General features: G+C 43.3%; 1 protein-coding gene across 2 annotated transcripts in view; it reads right to left on the reverse strand.

Annotated features, from left to right (window-relative positions):
* Positions 1-13,185, reverse strand: part of LRGUK (leucine rich repeats and guanylate kinase domain containing) — a 97,649-nt gene that overhangs the window by 38,899 nt on the left and 45,565 nt on the right. For both annotated transcript variants that reach the window (XM_019750963.2, XM_074315353.1), the window contains exons 12-15: positions 8,617-8,713; positions 4,659-4,772; positions 2,374-2,575; positions 1,942-2,037 (exon numbers count right to left, since the gene is read on the reverse strand). In XM_019750963.2, coding sequence (XP_019606522.2) covers positions 1,942-2,037; positions 2,374-2,575; positions 4,659-4,772; positions 8,617-8,713 — 509 coding nt within the window. The remainder of the gene's footprint in view (positions 1-1,941; positions 2,038-2,373; positions 2,576-4,658; positions 4,773-8,616; positions 8,714-13,185) is intronic.

Consider the following 13,185-nt stretch of genomic DNA (forward strand, 5'->3'; position numbering starts at 1 on the left):
AACCGACGCCTGATGTGGAGAATCAGAGCGGAGCCGGTCAACACACCGACAGGCTCCTAATCTAACGTCCCTGAATTGTAGATGGAGCACAGACCTTTACCCCTCCATTAGTGCCTATTTTCAGACAGGGTGCACTTTTCTTCAGGTACTTTCCAGGCAGTAGGTTGTAGCCTGGCCCCTGGTTTCCTATGAGACAGACGTAGAAGGAAAACCTTAGTCATTATCTGTGGGTTATTCCCAGTTTCACATGCCCCCATTCCAGAATTCCAGGGGGCACCTGATCTGGGAAAAGTGCGTGAAATTGCAAAACAGCACAATTAGTCTGAACTCTGGAGAAATCACAACCCGGCCTGCCTCAGTCTGCTCAGGAGGCAACCTGGCAAGCAAAAACCTGGTCGGAGTCACGGAGGCTATAAACTCCATGCGCACACAAAGCTGTGGGACATCTGTACAGCAGCAAGAATCTCGAGTTAACACTTTACCATATGGAACATGTGAACGTGGTTCCGCCCATTGAGAGACCTGTTTTCCTTATTATGGTGGTAAAATACACACCACATAAGATTTACCATCTTAACCATTTTTAAAATGTACGGTTCAGTGGCATTAAGTACATTCAGATTATGGTGCAACCATCACCACCATCCAGCCATCTGCAGACCTCTTTTCATCTTGTAAAAATGAAACTCTGCCCCCATTAAACAATGACTCCCCACATTCCACTCTCCCTCCAGACCCTGGCAACCACCATTCTACTTTCCGTCTCTATGAGGTTGAGTACTCTAGATATCTCATATATATGGAATTATACAGTATTTGTGGTTTTGCAACTGGTTTATGTCACTTAGCATAATGTCCTCAAGGTTTGTCCATGTTGCAGCATGAGTCAGAATGTTTTTAAGGTTGAATAATATTCCATTGTATGAATATACCAATTTTGTTTATTCATTCATCCTTCAATGGACACTTGGGTTTCTTCCACCTTTTGGCTTTTGTCAATAATGCTGCTATGAACATAGGTATACAAACATCTGTTCAAGTCCCTGCTTTCAATTCTTTGGGGTACCCAGAAGTGGAATTGCTGGATCAGATGGTAATTCTACTTTTAATTTTTGAGGAGCCACCATATTGTTTTCCAGAGCAGCTACACCATTTTACATTCCCAATTTCTCTACATCCTTGCCAACACTTGTCATTTTCTTTTGATTTGTTTTGGGGTCTTTTTAATAGTAGCCATCCTGATGGGTGTGAGGTGGATTTGGGGGAGTCTTTTAAATACATTTCAAATTACTCATGTACCGAAATTCTAAGTTACGGCTTTAGGATCCTAGACTTTAAGGAGCCCTCATATACCCTACATTCTTGCTGCTCATGACCCATGAGGCAGGTGGGGGGCCTTACTCCATTTAGCAGGACAGTACACTGAAGCTCTGAACAGCTATGCAGCTTGCCCAAAGGAGCAGCGGGGCCAGGAGCAGGCCCCTTGCTCTGACCAGCGCTGTTCTGCTATACTCTGCAGTGCAACCTCTTGAGAACTGGGGCAGTGCGAGGAAAAGAGGGAAGAAATCTCTGGGACTGAAACGATGCTCAATAGAAACCTGCCCAGCAGAACACCACCTCAAGGGACCCTCAGGGAGCCAAGCTTCTAGAAGGCTGAGCTCTGACCTACTGCCAGTCTCCGAGGCACTGCCTGGCATGTCCATCTGAAGGGCAGTCCCCTGAGTTCCATCATGATCTCAAGACAAGCAAAGGTGCAGACAGGTCCAGAGGGCTGACTTAGTGCAGCTCACTGTGGGGACGATTGCCCCAGAGGAAGGGTGGGGAGTAAAGAGTTAGAACCAGCTTTAGCCTGGCTGGTGAGGATCCAAATGACAGCTCACAGATTTGTTTTCCTTTCTGCACACCCACAAAAATGCTGGCACGAAAGGGCTGGGACAGTACCTGCAGTTGGAGCCAAACTCTCAGCAGTTTCCTTGGATAATCCCAGGTATTCTCTAACGAGCTGACTCATCTGTTGGTAGGCAGTATCCAGGTCATCTGAGGAAAATGACACAGTGTGCTTTCAAGCAACAGAGTCACATCCAAATACCGTCAGTTTGCAACTGTTGGTGGCAGTGATTTTTTTAACTACAGCTCATTTTATGGATGTTGTGGTAGGCAGAGCTCTAAGATGAACCCAGCACATGGACAGGACCTGGGGCCAGCCCAGGGGACAGAGGGTCACCCCTGGCAGAGAGCCAACAAGAAAGCAGGGGCCTCCATCTTATGAGCACAAGAAACTGCATTCTGCCAACAAAAACAATATACTTGGAAGAGGATTTTCCCCAAGTGACCTCACACTTCAAAAAGTAAACTTTGCTGACAGTTACTAACCTGCATTGATCACTGCGTCAAAATAGCCTGGAAGTGTTTGATTAATCTCAACATAAAGGTCCACTGTGGAGACAGCAAATTCAATCTCTGCACGACTGAATAATCCTTTTCTCCGCAAGTACCCCTCGTATTTTTTCTTGTTCATGGGTACTACCAGGATGTATCGAGGCTCAAAATAGGAATTTTTCAAACTCCTTACACCCTTTCAAGAAAAGATTAACACATGAGAAATGGATACATGATTGAGAAATCATTTTGGAGCTGTCTGACAACATAAGGTATAACAAGTAGTATTACGTTGAAGAATTTATCTGCATAATTAGCTATTATTTTCCTATAAATATCTCAAGGTTGGATTACTTCTCCCTGTTCATCAAATACTAAATTATCATTTAGCATTGGATAAATCATTTAGTATTGAAATATAATAATTCATTCTACTCAGTATCCTCTAACTAATCATTCTAATGAACATGACTGTCAAAAAAAGAAAATTACTACATACAAATAGGTACACTCGCAGCAGTACTGCACCTTTATTACAGAAAAGTAATTTTGATTTCTTCATCTCCAAGGGCACACCTGCAGCATCAGGAGAGAGAGGTCTTACCAGAGAGAAAAGACTCCTCTGTTACCACTTTGTCATTTCCTTGGGACACTTCCTGTTCCTAAATCCGCCACCTGGTTGGCTGATTCCTATTACACCTCACAGACTCGACCCAGAGCAGGAGAAGGTCAAGATCATGATAGCCCCACACCAGGAGCTCACAGCGGGAAGCAGTGGTCAGAGCAGGAGGGCTGGGTCATGACTGCAGCTCTCCAGCTACTCTCGACTCCGCGCAAACCCCTGAAGCTCTCCAAGCACCAGTTTCCTCGTGGGAGAAAACGAGTTATTCCAAGTGGCGGACTCGACAGTTCCTTCCAGGACAATCCTGTCATCAACAGTTTAACTCAATGTTCAAAACCTTTGTTTTAAAAATTCCGGGAAAGCAATACAGGCTCTTTTTAAAGCCAATTTCGAAGAGTCAAGACCAAGAGCAGTTTGGAAAAATGCTTTCGCTGGGGACAATTGGGGAATAAAGCCTGATTTATAGGCTCAACCTCTTGGAAATGAGTAAGAGGAAGAGGAACAAAGGGAAACAGGGGCCGGCACTGAGCGAGTAGCTGAGTTGGAAAGAAGAGGACACAGGGAGAGTTTGTGCACTAGAAGATGCAGAATTTCTGTTTCTTCTTGTCCAAGGAAGACATTTTTGGGAAAAGACCTTTTTTTTTTTGGCTTCTTTTCCTTAAAGGTGCAAAACCAATCAAGTGCAGAAAGGTAAGAATGGCAGCATTTCCAGTCAGCAAAGGTAAAGAGCTGGAAGAAACGTGACCAGTTTCACTGACATCAAGGAATATTGACACCACACAAGGAGCCAAAAAGGGATCCCAGTTTTCTGCTGTCAAGTCACTGAGGAAAAAGGTCTTAAGAAAGATTTATTTAGCCCATAGTAAAGGAATACAAGATGTGCCCAGATTTGGTTTTCTTAAGTTTGGGCTCATGGGATCCTTTTTATTATTATTTGTTTTCTGACTACAAAAGTATTATACTGTTCAGTGAAGGTAACTTGAAAAAAAGAATCAAGTGTCTTTGAAGCTTTGCTTATTTAATAAAGCTATATATTTTTTAAAAAACAAATGAGTGGGATATTCGTGCTTTCATTTTGGAGAAACTTTTGTATAATCTAATACAGAAGAAGACTGGGACTGGGGTGATATTGGGACAGAGAGGAAAATCTACCGAAATCTGCAAGTCTAATTCGCTAAAAGAACGAAAATATTGCAACCAGTGAACAACTGGAGTCAAACGACACCATAGCCCGAACATTGCTCATGAAGAATGAAGGAACAAGGTCAACTGCACGGAGCTGCCATCATCCTGCGGGGTAGGGAACCAGTTCCACAACCTGTAAGAATCAGGCTTTACCTAATTTATCACTCCATGTAAACAGAGACCATGCTTTGCAAAGAAAAAGGACAATTTCGCGAGGAATTAGCTTAGCAGATAAATCTTGAATGGTAGTTTTACTCATAATAAATTGTGGTTTCTTGTATTATAATCTAATTCCTGTCATTCAATTTTTCATGTGTCTTGCCTCCCACATACTAATTATACATTTAAAATCTCACACTTTTGTATGCATTTCCCTTGCGCCTGGCAGTGTGCTACTGTCCCACCCCAAATACACACACACACACACACACACACACACACGTTAAAAATAAGTCGATTGAAAAACACTTACTTCTATTTCCATATGAACACAGCTTGCTAAACCATCTCTTGCGATGCCTTCTATGGTGTCCCTATTTAATCCATAACTGTGATTACCATAATTAAATGTTAGAATGAATTTCCCCTGAAATTTGAGAAGTACAAAGATTTTCATATAATTGCTGCCATAATGAAATTTAATATAAAGAAAATTATTCGATGCCTTACTTTCATATGAGTCCATAAAATGTACCAATGGAGGCAATTATGTAAGAACAACCATGGAGCTATGAACATAAAATCAAACTATGATAGAGAAATTGATTCGGCATTCTCAGCTGGCAAAAAAATTCTGCTGATCAAATGTTAGAGGCGAGTGAAGGCACTGAAGCCGTGGTAGAGCAGATCATTTTGCTTACTTACTCGCTTCCTGCCCAGTCTGCACCATAAACCATCATTATTGAATGATGGTTCAATAATGAGAGAGCAAAACAAATAGTTCGCCCTTTGCCTCAGCCATTTCGGCTGGGCCAGCACAGCAGGTAGGCCCAGAAAGCTTCCACCCTCCAAAGCCTTGTACTCCCCGATAAGCCTGAAGGCCGTGAATTACAGGCACATCTAAAGCCTTTGCATTCTGAGATAAGCCATGAAAAACAGAGTCATCCTGCTTTTCCTTATAAATGTAGCCTTTTATGGACACTGCCTGCAGAACTGTGGGACCCATCGTGATTTGAAGCATAAACACTGCCGTCTGTCTGTGTGTTCTGGAAGCCCAGTTCTTCCCAAGTTGGACGCCCTTGCAACACGAACGTAGGTAAAAACACGATTCTCCAAATTGTCTGACTTTTTCTTTGACAGTATTATATTGATGAAACTACTAGGTCTAATTTAAATTGGGAGGCTGAGAACAGTGGAAAGAATAAGAATGTGGACAACCTTGGCAACTCTTGCCTCTTCACATGCAGGATTTTGAAATAAAGAATGAAGTGAAACTTTGAAGGCTGAATCCTATCGAATGGCAACATCCTCAACAAGAACAGTAGAAAAAGGAGTCCTTTGCGTTACCCCGCCCTTCCTGAACCCTGAGGTCCTGGATCTGTGGGGGTGGGGGGAGCCATCTGTCGGGGGGCAGTGTTGGAAGGCCAGGAGACAGGGTATCTCTCAGGGTGCAATGGGTCTCTGGGGCGGGGGGAGGGGGACTGCTGCACATGATGAAGAAAATCCACACTCCACCTCCCTCATAATCAAAAGAAGTTTATATCATGCTTTCTAAAAGTTAAAAAGTCAGTAATAAGTATCCGTACTATTTCGCTCAAAGTCATACCCTCTTTGTTCTGCGGAACAAATATTGTAACTACTTTTCTATTAATAGATAGATAGGTAGATAGATAGATACCTGAATCTTCAGTCAGGTGTGTATTTTATTGTGTTTACTGTGACTCACCCTCTTTGCAAAATGTACACTTGAAGCCTTTTTCAGATCTATACTATGAGTTTGTTTACTTGTGTGTACAAGCACCTCTCTCTTTGGATCCCAAATACATTTTCTGGAAGGATGTAGAGTTGGGAGGACTCTTGTATGCTATTCCCGTGCATAAAACAGGCCCTGTTAAACTGTTTATTTAAAGAATTTAGATTAAGTGATCTTCCAGCTTCTGGCCGGTAATACTCGCTTTGTTTTCCCCTGCCTATGGATTTCTTAATAAACAGCAATAATCGTATTTCAGAAGCCTCCAGATCTGGGGTCTTATTTCCACAAGCAAGAAATAATTCTGTAGGTGACTATGTGTGTCCTTCAAAAGGGCTTGTTTGTCTGTGGGCATGTTGGGGGGTGATCTGCGTGTTAGGGAGGGGTGCGTAACTGGGTCTTGGGTGAACCTGTCTGAGTGGGTAGGTGTGACTGCCCACAGCACCTCTGTGGGGATGGGGTACGCCAGGTTGTCTGTCATGGGGTGGGGGCTGAGCATGGAGGGGGAGCAGGACGTTTGGGAGGTGCTCTGTGTACAGAAGGCCAAGGGTTTGGGCATGAATGGCAAAGCTGAAAACGTGTCACAAGTCTATACTCTCCAGGTTGGTCTCTCTTCATAAAAGAGTCTCGAGCTCACTTTAAAGAAAAGAGAAGGATCAGAAGCAAAATTCAAGTGGAAGGAAATGGCGTCATCCTGAAGTACTATATGTTAGCAGTACTTCTCAAACACAGGAGGATTTTAGTAGCGGGAATAAAGCTGGAAGACTAAACGTAGTACAGAAGCACAGTGATGTCTGTGACGAGGAACTGAAGCAGACTTCCTTGGTTACAGATATGACAAGGTGTGGAACAGCAGACGAGCATATGGGTACTGACAACAGATGCGCTGAACCGAGAAAAAAATGCCTCAGACTCTAACAAGAGAAATGAACTTGAATTTTGGGAACTAGTTGTCTTTCAACCCAAAGAATCCTTAGATAATGCTTCTTACTATAACCAGATAACTCCTCACATCCCCATTAAAACTTCCAGAAGGATGAAGTTCCAGAATACTCTTCATACATTAAACAGAACTGTCCAAAATTAACCTTAGGAGAGAAACTTATAAAGAATTTCCAAGATGTGCTTTTGACAAGGTTAGAGGGGAAGTGGCCTAGGGATTGTAAGACTTTCTCACTGGGGCGTCTCCGTAAATGTCAGAAAACATGCACATCGTGTAAAGTTGGTCATTGAAACTTAAACTTGTAGAAACTGTGGAGCCTATGCTTAAATGTTCCATGTTCTGCGCACTGAGGTGAAGGCCAGCTTCGTGATTTGGCGGTGGGGAGCAGAGACAGGAGGAAAGAAGGAGAAGGGGAGAGCGGGAGGGGCCATGTAACTAACTATAAGAGCATCACTAATTGGGTGATCTTTCCAAAGCACAAGTATAGACTAATCCTTAACCCGGTCCTTTGGTAGGCGCTTCAGGGCGAAAACAGTGGTGTAGAATTCATTTGGTGATAGAAAAAAATGGTAACACAGACCACATTAAGGCCCAGGGTGAAGAGAAAATAAAAGGATACAGATTCATTGGCAGTGAGGAAGATATGAGATACACTTTCTGTTACACTGAAGTCATGGGTGGCTATGTATTGACATTATTAGCATATACCTTTGATAGATGAAACCAACTGGGGTTGTGAGGGTCCCTTTGCAGGAGAAGGCTAAGACAGAACGAATAAATTCTCTTGAAGAAAATGAACTCCGAGACAAGGGTGCCGTGAATTACTACCAATTAGATGATCAGGGTTTCAGGAAAAATATCTTACATTGAGTAAGACGGCCCAGGGCTCCTATGAAACAGACTAATGCAGGAGAGTTACCCTCACTTTGTAAAGACACAGGCCTCAGAGAAATTCGGAATATTCTTCCGTCTAACAGGAAGGGCTTCCAGCTGTATCAGTGAACTGCCTGGACTCCAAGTCTCAGAACTTGTCATATGGGGATGATACAGAGGACGGTCAGGGCTGTATAAGTAAGTCCAGGACAGGCCAGCTGAATGGGACACACTGCGATGAAACGGTAACTATTAGAAAGCACCAGTGGTACAGCAAACAGAATGAGTGGTCTCCAGACAGAGCATACCAATCCCTAGAATGTTCGTTCTGCAAGCTTCGTGCATCATATCAGTTCCGTGGGCACTGTCTCTCTTGAGTAAAATCTGAGTAATAACAGCAGCACCTGATAAATGCAGATCACAAGAATTTCCCGCAGTGCTTTTACTTCTACTTTCCTAAAATGTTTACTCATTCCATCTTACTGAAAATTTACAATATTTTCTCCAAGATCAGAACATAAAGCAGCACATGAACAGCAATGTGTTAAGAGGAGTAAGGAAAAAACAACCTGGTAAGAACACATCTCTCATAACAGACCAAATGTAATTGTTTGCTTTTTTTTAAATCACTATTTGCTAACATTTCTACCAGGGAACGTGTACAAGTATTTTGTGTGCAGCAAAAACAAAGGAGAACAGGCTTACCATGTTTACCATTTCATTAAACACTTCTTCGGAGATGAAATGATAATCAACTCGATCCCCTTCTCCAAAGTAAGGGGGTCTCGTGGTGTGACAGGCCCTGAAAACATAGAATAGATAACCAGGTCTATATCTAGTAACTTGCAATTCAACATGGAAATGAGTTCAGTATGAAGTATACTTTAAAAAACTGAAATTGATCCAGGAACCATCAAGTAACACACTGGTGAGACCCCTGTGAGGCCCCTGTGGTTTTGAGGCGAGACTATATTCAGCCACTAGACTCTAGAGGGATGCTAAAACATTCCGATGAGCAACACCAAACTCTTACTCGTTGTTATTTATGGTCTTCTGAACCCCCTCCTCGGCCATCACATAATCCTTTAGGAAGTCTAACAATATTTATTACTCATGTATTTTCCACCCGTGTGTGTTCGTGTTCTCTCTGACCTGTGGGCATTTCCTGCATGCTCCTCTCCTCATCCCTCCATCCGGCTAGCCCATGTGTCCCTCAGGACTCAGTTTACGTGTCACCCCCTCCCCGCCAACAACAACAAAAGCCTTTCTTGACCCCCTATTGCTGGGTTCTGCACCTTTTCTTTATACGGCCATCACCTCAGTGCCTGCTGCCAGTTGCACCCCCGTTCCCTGTTCCGGACCCCATCTCCTCCTGAGGGCAGATCCTTCCGCTGAGCCAGGGGTCTGGTCATAAAGGGTCTCTAAGCAGGACAGTGTCATTGACGCAGCTAATGCAGCTGACACTCTTTCTAATACATGACACTGCCCTGCTTAGAGTCCCTTTATGACCAGACCCCTGCCATCTCCTGAGGGCAGACGTGAGCTCTTTCCGCTGAGCTGTCAGCACCTAGCAGCTCTGGGCACTGCCTCCTCTGGGAATCCATGGGTCCAGTGCTACGTGGGCTTCTGAGCTCCACCAGAAAGGCCTTCTGAGCACAGCCCAAAATGACCTCTGTCCTCCACACCCCCAATTACTCTTTATCACCAGAACTACCTTCTTGTCTCTGTGTATCTGGTTTTCTCCTGTCTCCCCCAGCAGGACCTCTGAATTACAAGAGGAGCACTGTATCGTGTTCATCTTGTTTGCATTGCATTCCAAGGGCATAGGAGGCACTTGCTAAATATTTGTAACATGAATGAAAACATGAAACATGTGAAGTGGTCAACAGCTGCGATGAGCTCCATTTCACAGGTGACTATAAAAATGACTGGTCTGAGGCCACAGAGCAGGCCAGTGTCGGTCCCAGAGCTAAACCATGGGGGTCCCAGCTAGCCCAGGACGCTTGACTACACAGCATTCTCAGTCTTCAATGTTAAGGTCTGGGAATGCAAACTCATTTTTTGTTTTAAAATAGGAGATGGGAATGGGTACGCACTTGACATGCTATTTCATTTATTCCTGAAAAATACATGAGGTGGACGTTATTGTTTTCATTTGCTAGATGATGAAACTGAGGCATAGCAATTAAGTAATGTGACAAAGTGGCAAGGCCATGGTGACCCCACAGAGGGCAGAGTCACAACCTCAAAAGTCCCTCCATTACAAAGACAAATAAAGTTTTCATAATTCATACCACTGTTCAGCTTCCATGATGACCAAGAATTAACTATACTAGTACATTCTGAGGTCTCAATGTCACACTTGAATTGCGTGCTCAGGAAAGAGAGGACACTCTAGAAGACTGTCAAATCGTCATGACATCTACTTTGCTGTTTGAACACACTGGTATTTCTTCCCACACTTTGGCAGGGACCCTCAGCCTCCTGGGGTCCTCGATAGTCATGAATGATCAATCAGTGACTCGGCAGTGGACCCTCAGTGTGGCTTTTACTTTGTTGCATTTCCCAACGGAGACACTGAGCGGCAGGAATTGTTTCAGGATTTCTACAGGGAAGACAGAGCAAAAAAGCAATTTGAAGCTTCTAGGCAGAGAGACAAAGAGATGGCTTCACCGATGGGGAGAACGCTGATGACAGAACCGGCATCCACTGCGGAGTGCTCTCTATTAAGAAGGACCTCAGATGACCTGAGGTTTTTTGAATCTGTCATCCAGTTTTCACATATGCAGAAACACCTGCTGTGAAGTATGCCGCCCCAAGATGAACATCTTAAAAAGGAAATACTTCAGAGTGAAGGCAGCGTTTCACTAAATTTACTTAGGAAAAACTACTGCCAAATTTTAGACAAAGAAATGTGCGTTGGCTATCACCTTCCACAGCCTTCCTCTCCCCTGGAAATGTAATTTCAGCTATAATTTAAATTTCCATGAGTTTATCATAAATCATGGTAAATTAGTTAAATCATGGCTTGCAATGGGAATCTTACTCCCCACTAGTTTCACCTAACAGACAAAGGAACTGAGTTGGAGATTGACCCCAGGCAACACTAGTCCTAAAGGTCTAAGGGTGAGTTAGATAGTCTAAAGGTGAATTCATTGGCCAGCTGTCAGAAAGGATCCTAACAAGCCAAGTCCACAGAGAGGAGGAGAGGATCAGGAGGGAAAGGAATCCAGACGGCCAGGCCAAATGATGGACTGTTCAAATATCCAAGGAAATGCAATAGGAAGCAAAAGATAATCTAAGCAGAGCTAGCAGGTGGATGGGGAAGTAGCAATTTTTTCAGTGTGATGCGGAAGCAGGCAGATTTAGAATCTCGATTCTACACCAGATTGCCTCAGGAAATAATAAACTTCCTGTTACTGAAAATATTTAGGCAGAGCCTTGGCTGCGAGTGCATCTAAATTCAAGCAGATCCTAGCACACCATGTTGTTAGTAAGCAAACTCTTTCAAGGGGTATCCACGAAAGTGCAGGTATTCCTAGGGTATTTGGGAGGCAGATTAAAATGGCCCTCATGTTCAACGCAAATTATATGTCAATAAACTGCTGGGCACAATTTAAGAAATCATCAACCTAGAAGATTCCACCACATACTGTGTCTGAGTACCAAACTCCAGGAAGCCACTACTCTGCCGACTTTCCAGTAAGTACACACCACATCCTAAGTCACACCATTGTCACCTGTCACTGTTCCCTATCTGGTCTCCTCTTCCCAGCCTTCCTCCCCAAGTGCTCTCCCAAACTGCCCACAGGGTGGTGCACTTTCTAAAACGCAGCTGACACTCTAATACACGACACTGTCCTGCTTAGAGACCCTTTATGACCAGAACCCTGACTATCTTTTCAGTCTCGTCTTCTGCCTTCTCCATTCATGTGTCAAGCTCAGCTTTACTACAGAGGGTACTTTCAGTTCTTTCGGTCTGAAATGCATCACCCCGAGCCCCGCTCAAGCCCCACCTCCCACTCCTCTTTTAGTTCTGCCACAGAGAAGCCTGACTTCCCTCATCACAGCATCCATCAAACTGGTACCTTGTTAGACGGCATACCTGTCTAAATCCCATACCAGACTGTAAGCTGCCAGGGGGCCAGGACCCATGTCTGTTTGCTGTACAGTTTTATCGCTGGCACGTGGCACATGGATGGCACTCAATAAATACTGACTGAATGACTCCGTGAACCATTCTACTAGTCTGTTGCATTTGTATAAGCAACATTTAGGTAGCTGCAGCTCACATCATCTCATTTAGTTGAAGAGCTGTGGTCTTCTATTTTGCTGTATTACAGTGTTAAAAGGAAAATATATTTAGCAGTCAACATCGTGAAAAATGTTCACAATAGGGAGTGCTATAAAACAGAGATCTAAGGAAGGAGAATCAAGTTTTCTTTCATGACTGTTCAGATCACTTAAACGGCCTTAAATCTGGAAGACGAATAGGCATGTGGTACATTGTTTTGTGTTTCCCTCACTACTCTATCACTCTTCCAGGAAGCCACTGATTTGTGTCGTTAATATAAAGGTTGGACATAAGAGAGACTTTGAGGGCAGTTAATCCCTATTTCCAGGCCACTAATAATTCATGTAAAGAAAGACCATCCAACCTACTTGAAAAACCAAGAAGAAATAGTAAAATCAAACCTAAGACGAGAGCGCAATCTCTCAGCCACACCAATATTTCTTATATTACTGAGTTTTGAATATTTATGTATCTGGATACACCACTCAGCATGTGAAAATTTCGTTGACTGTGTCTTGGTCTTGAGGCTCAGCGTAATTTCAAAAGGAAGACAAAATACCAGGAGAAATGGAAATAAATATGAGGGAAAGAAAAAGATTCAAGCAAATGACAGAGAAAGTGCCTTCGTAAATGTTTCTTTAATTAAAAAATCAATAAAATTTATGTTGGAGAGAGAATACAATTAAAAGAAAATCTGAACAAGAGCCATGACCTGCCCCCGAGGATGTGCTTGGGTTTTCTCATTCATTTTAACGAGAAAGTTGTGGCATATAATAGCAGCCATTATTTTACTTTCTCAATGGATGAAATTAAGAGCTATCTAATACCCTCTTTTACCCAAGGACATGGTCTTTGATTCATTACTTGATGGAATTCTTCGAGTGATTTACCATTGAACAAGCCCTGATCTCTGCATCATTGCACATGCTAGTAGACAGTTAGCTGCCGCTCTGAACCTGTGAGGGAGGCGGGTATGTGAG

This window comes from Rhinolophus sinicus, linkage group LG11 (genome assembly GCF_036562045.2).
Source record: "Rhinolophus sinicus isolate RSC01 linkage group LG11, ASM3656204v1, whole genome shotgun sequence".
NCBI lineage: Eukaryota > Metazoa > Chordata > Mammalia > Chiroptera > Rhinolophidae > Rhinolophus > Rhinolophus sinicus.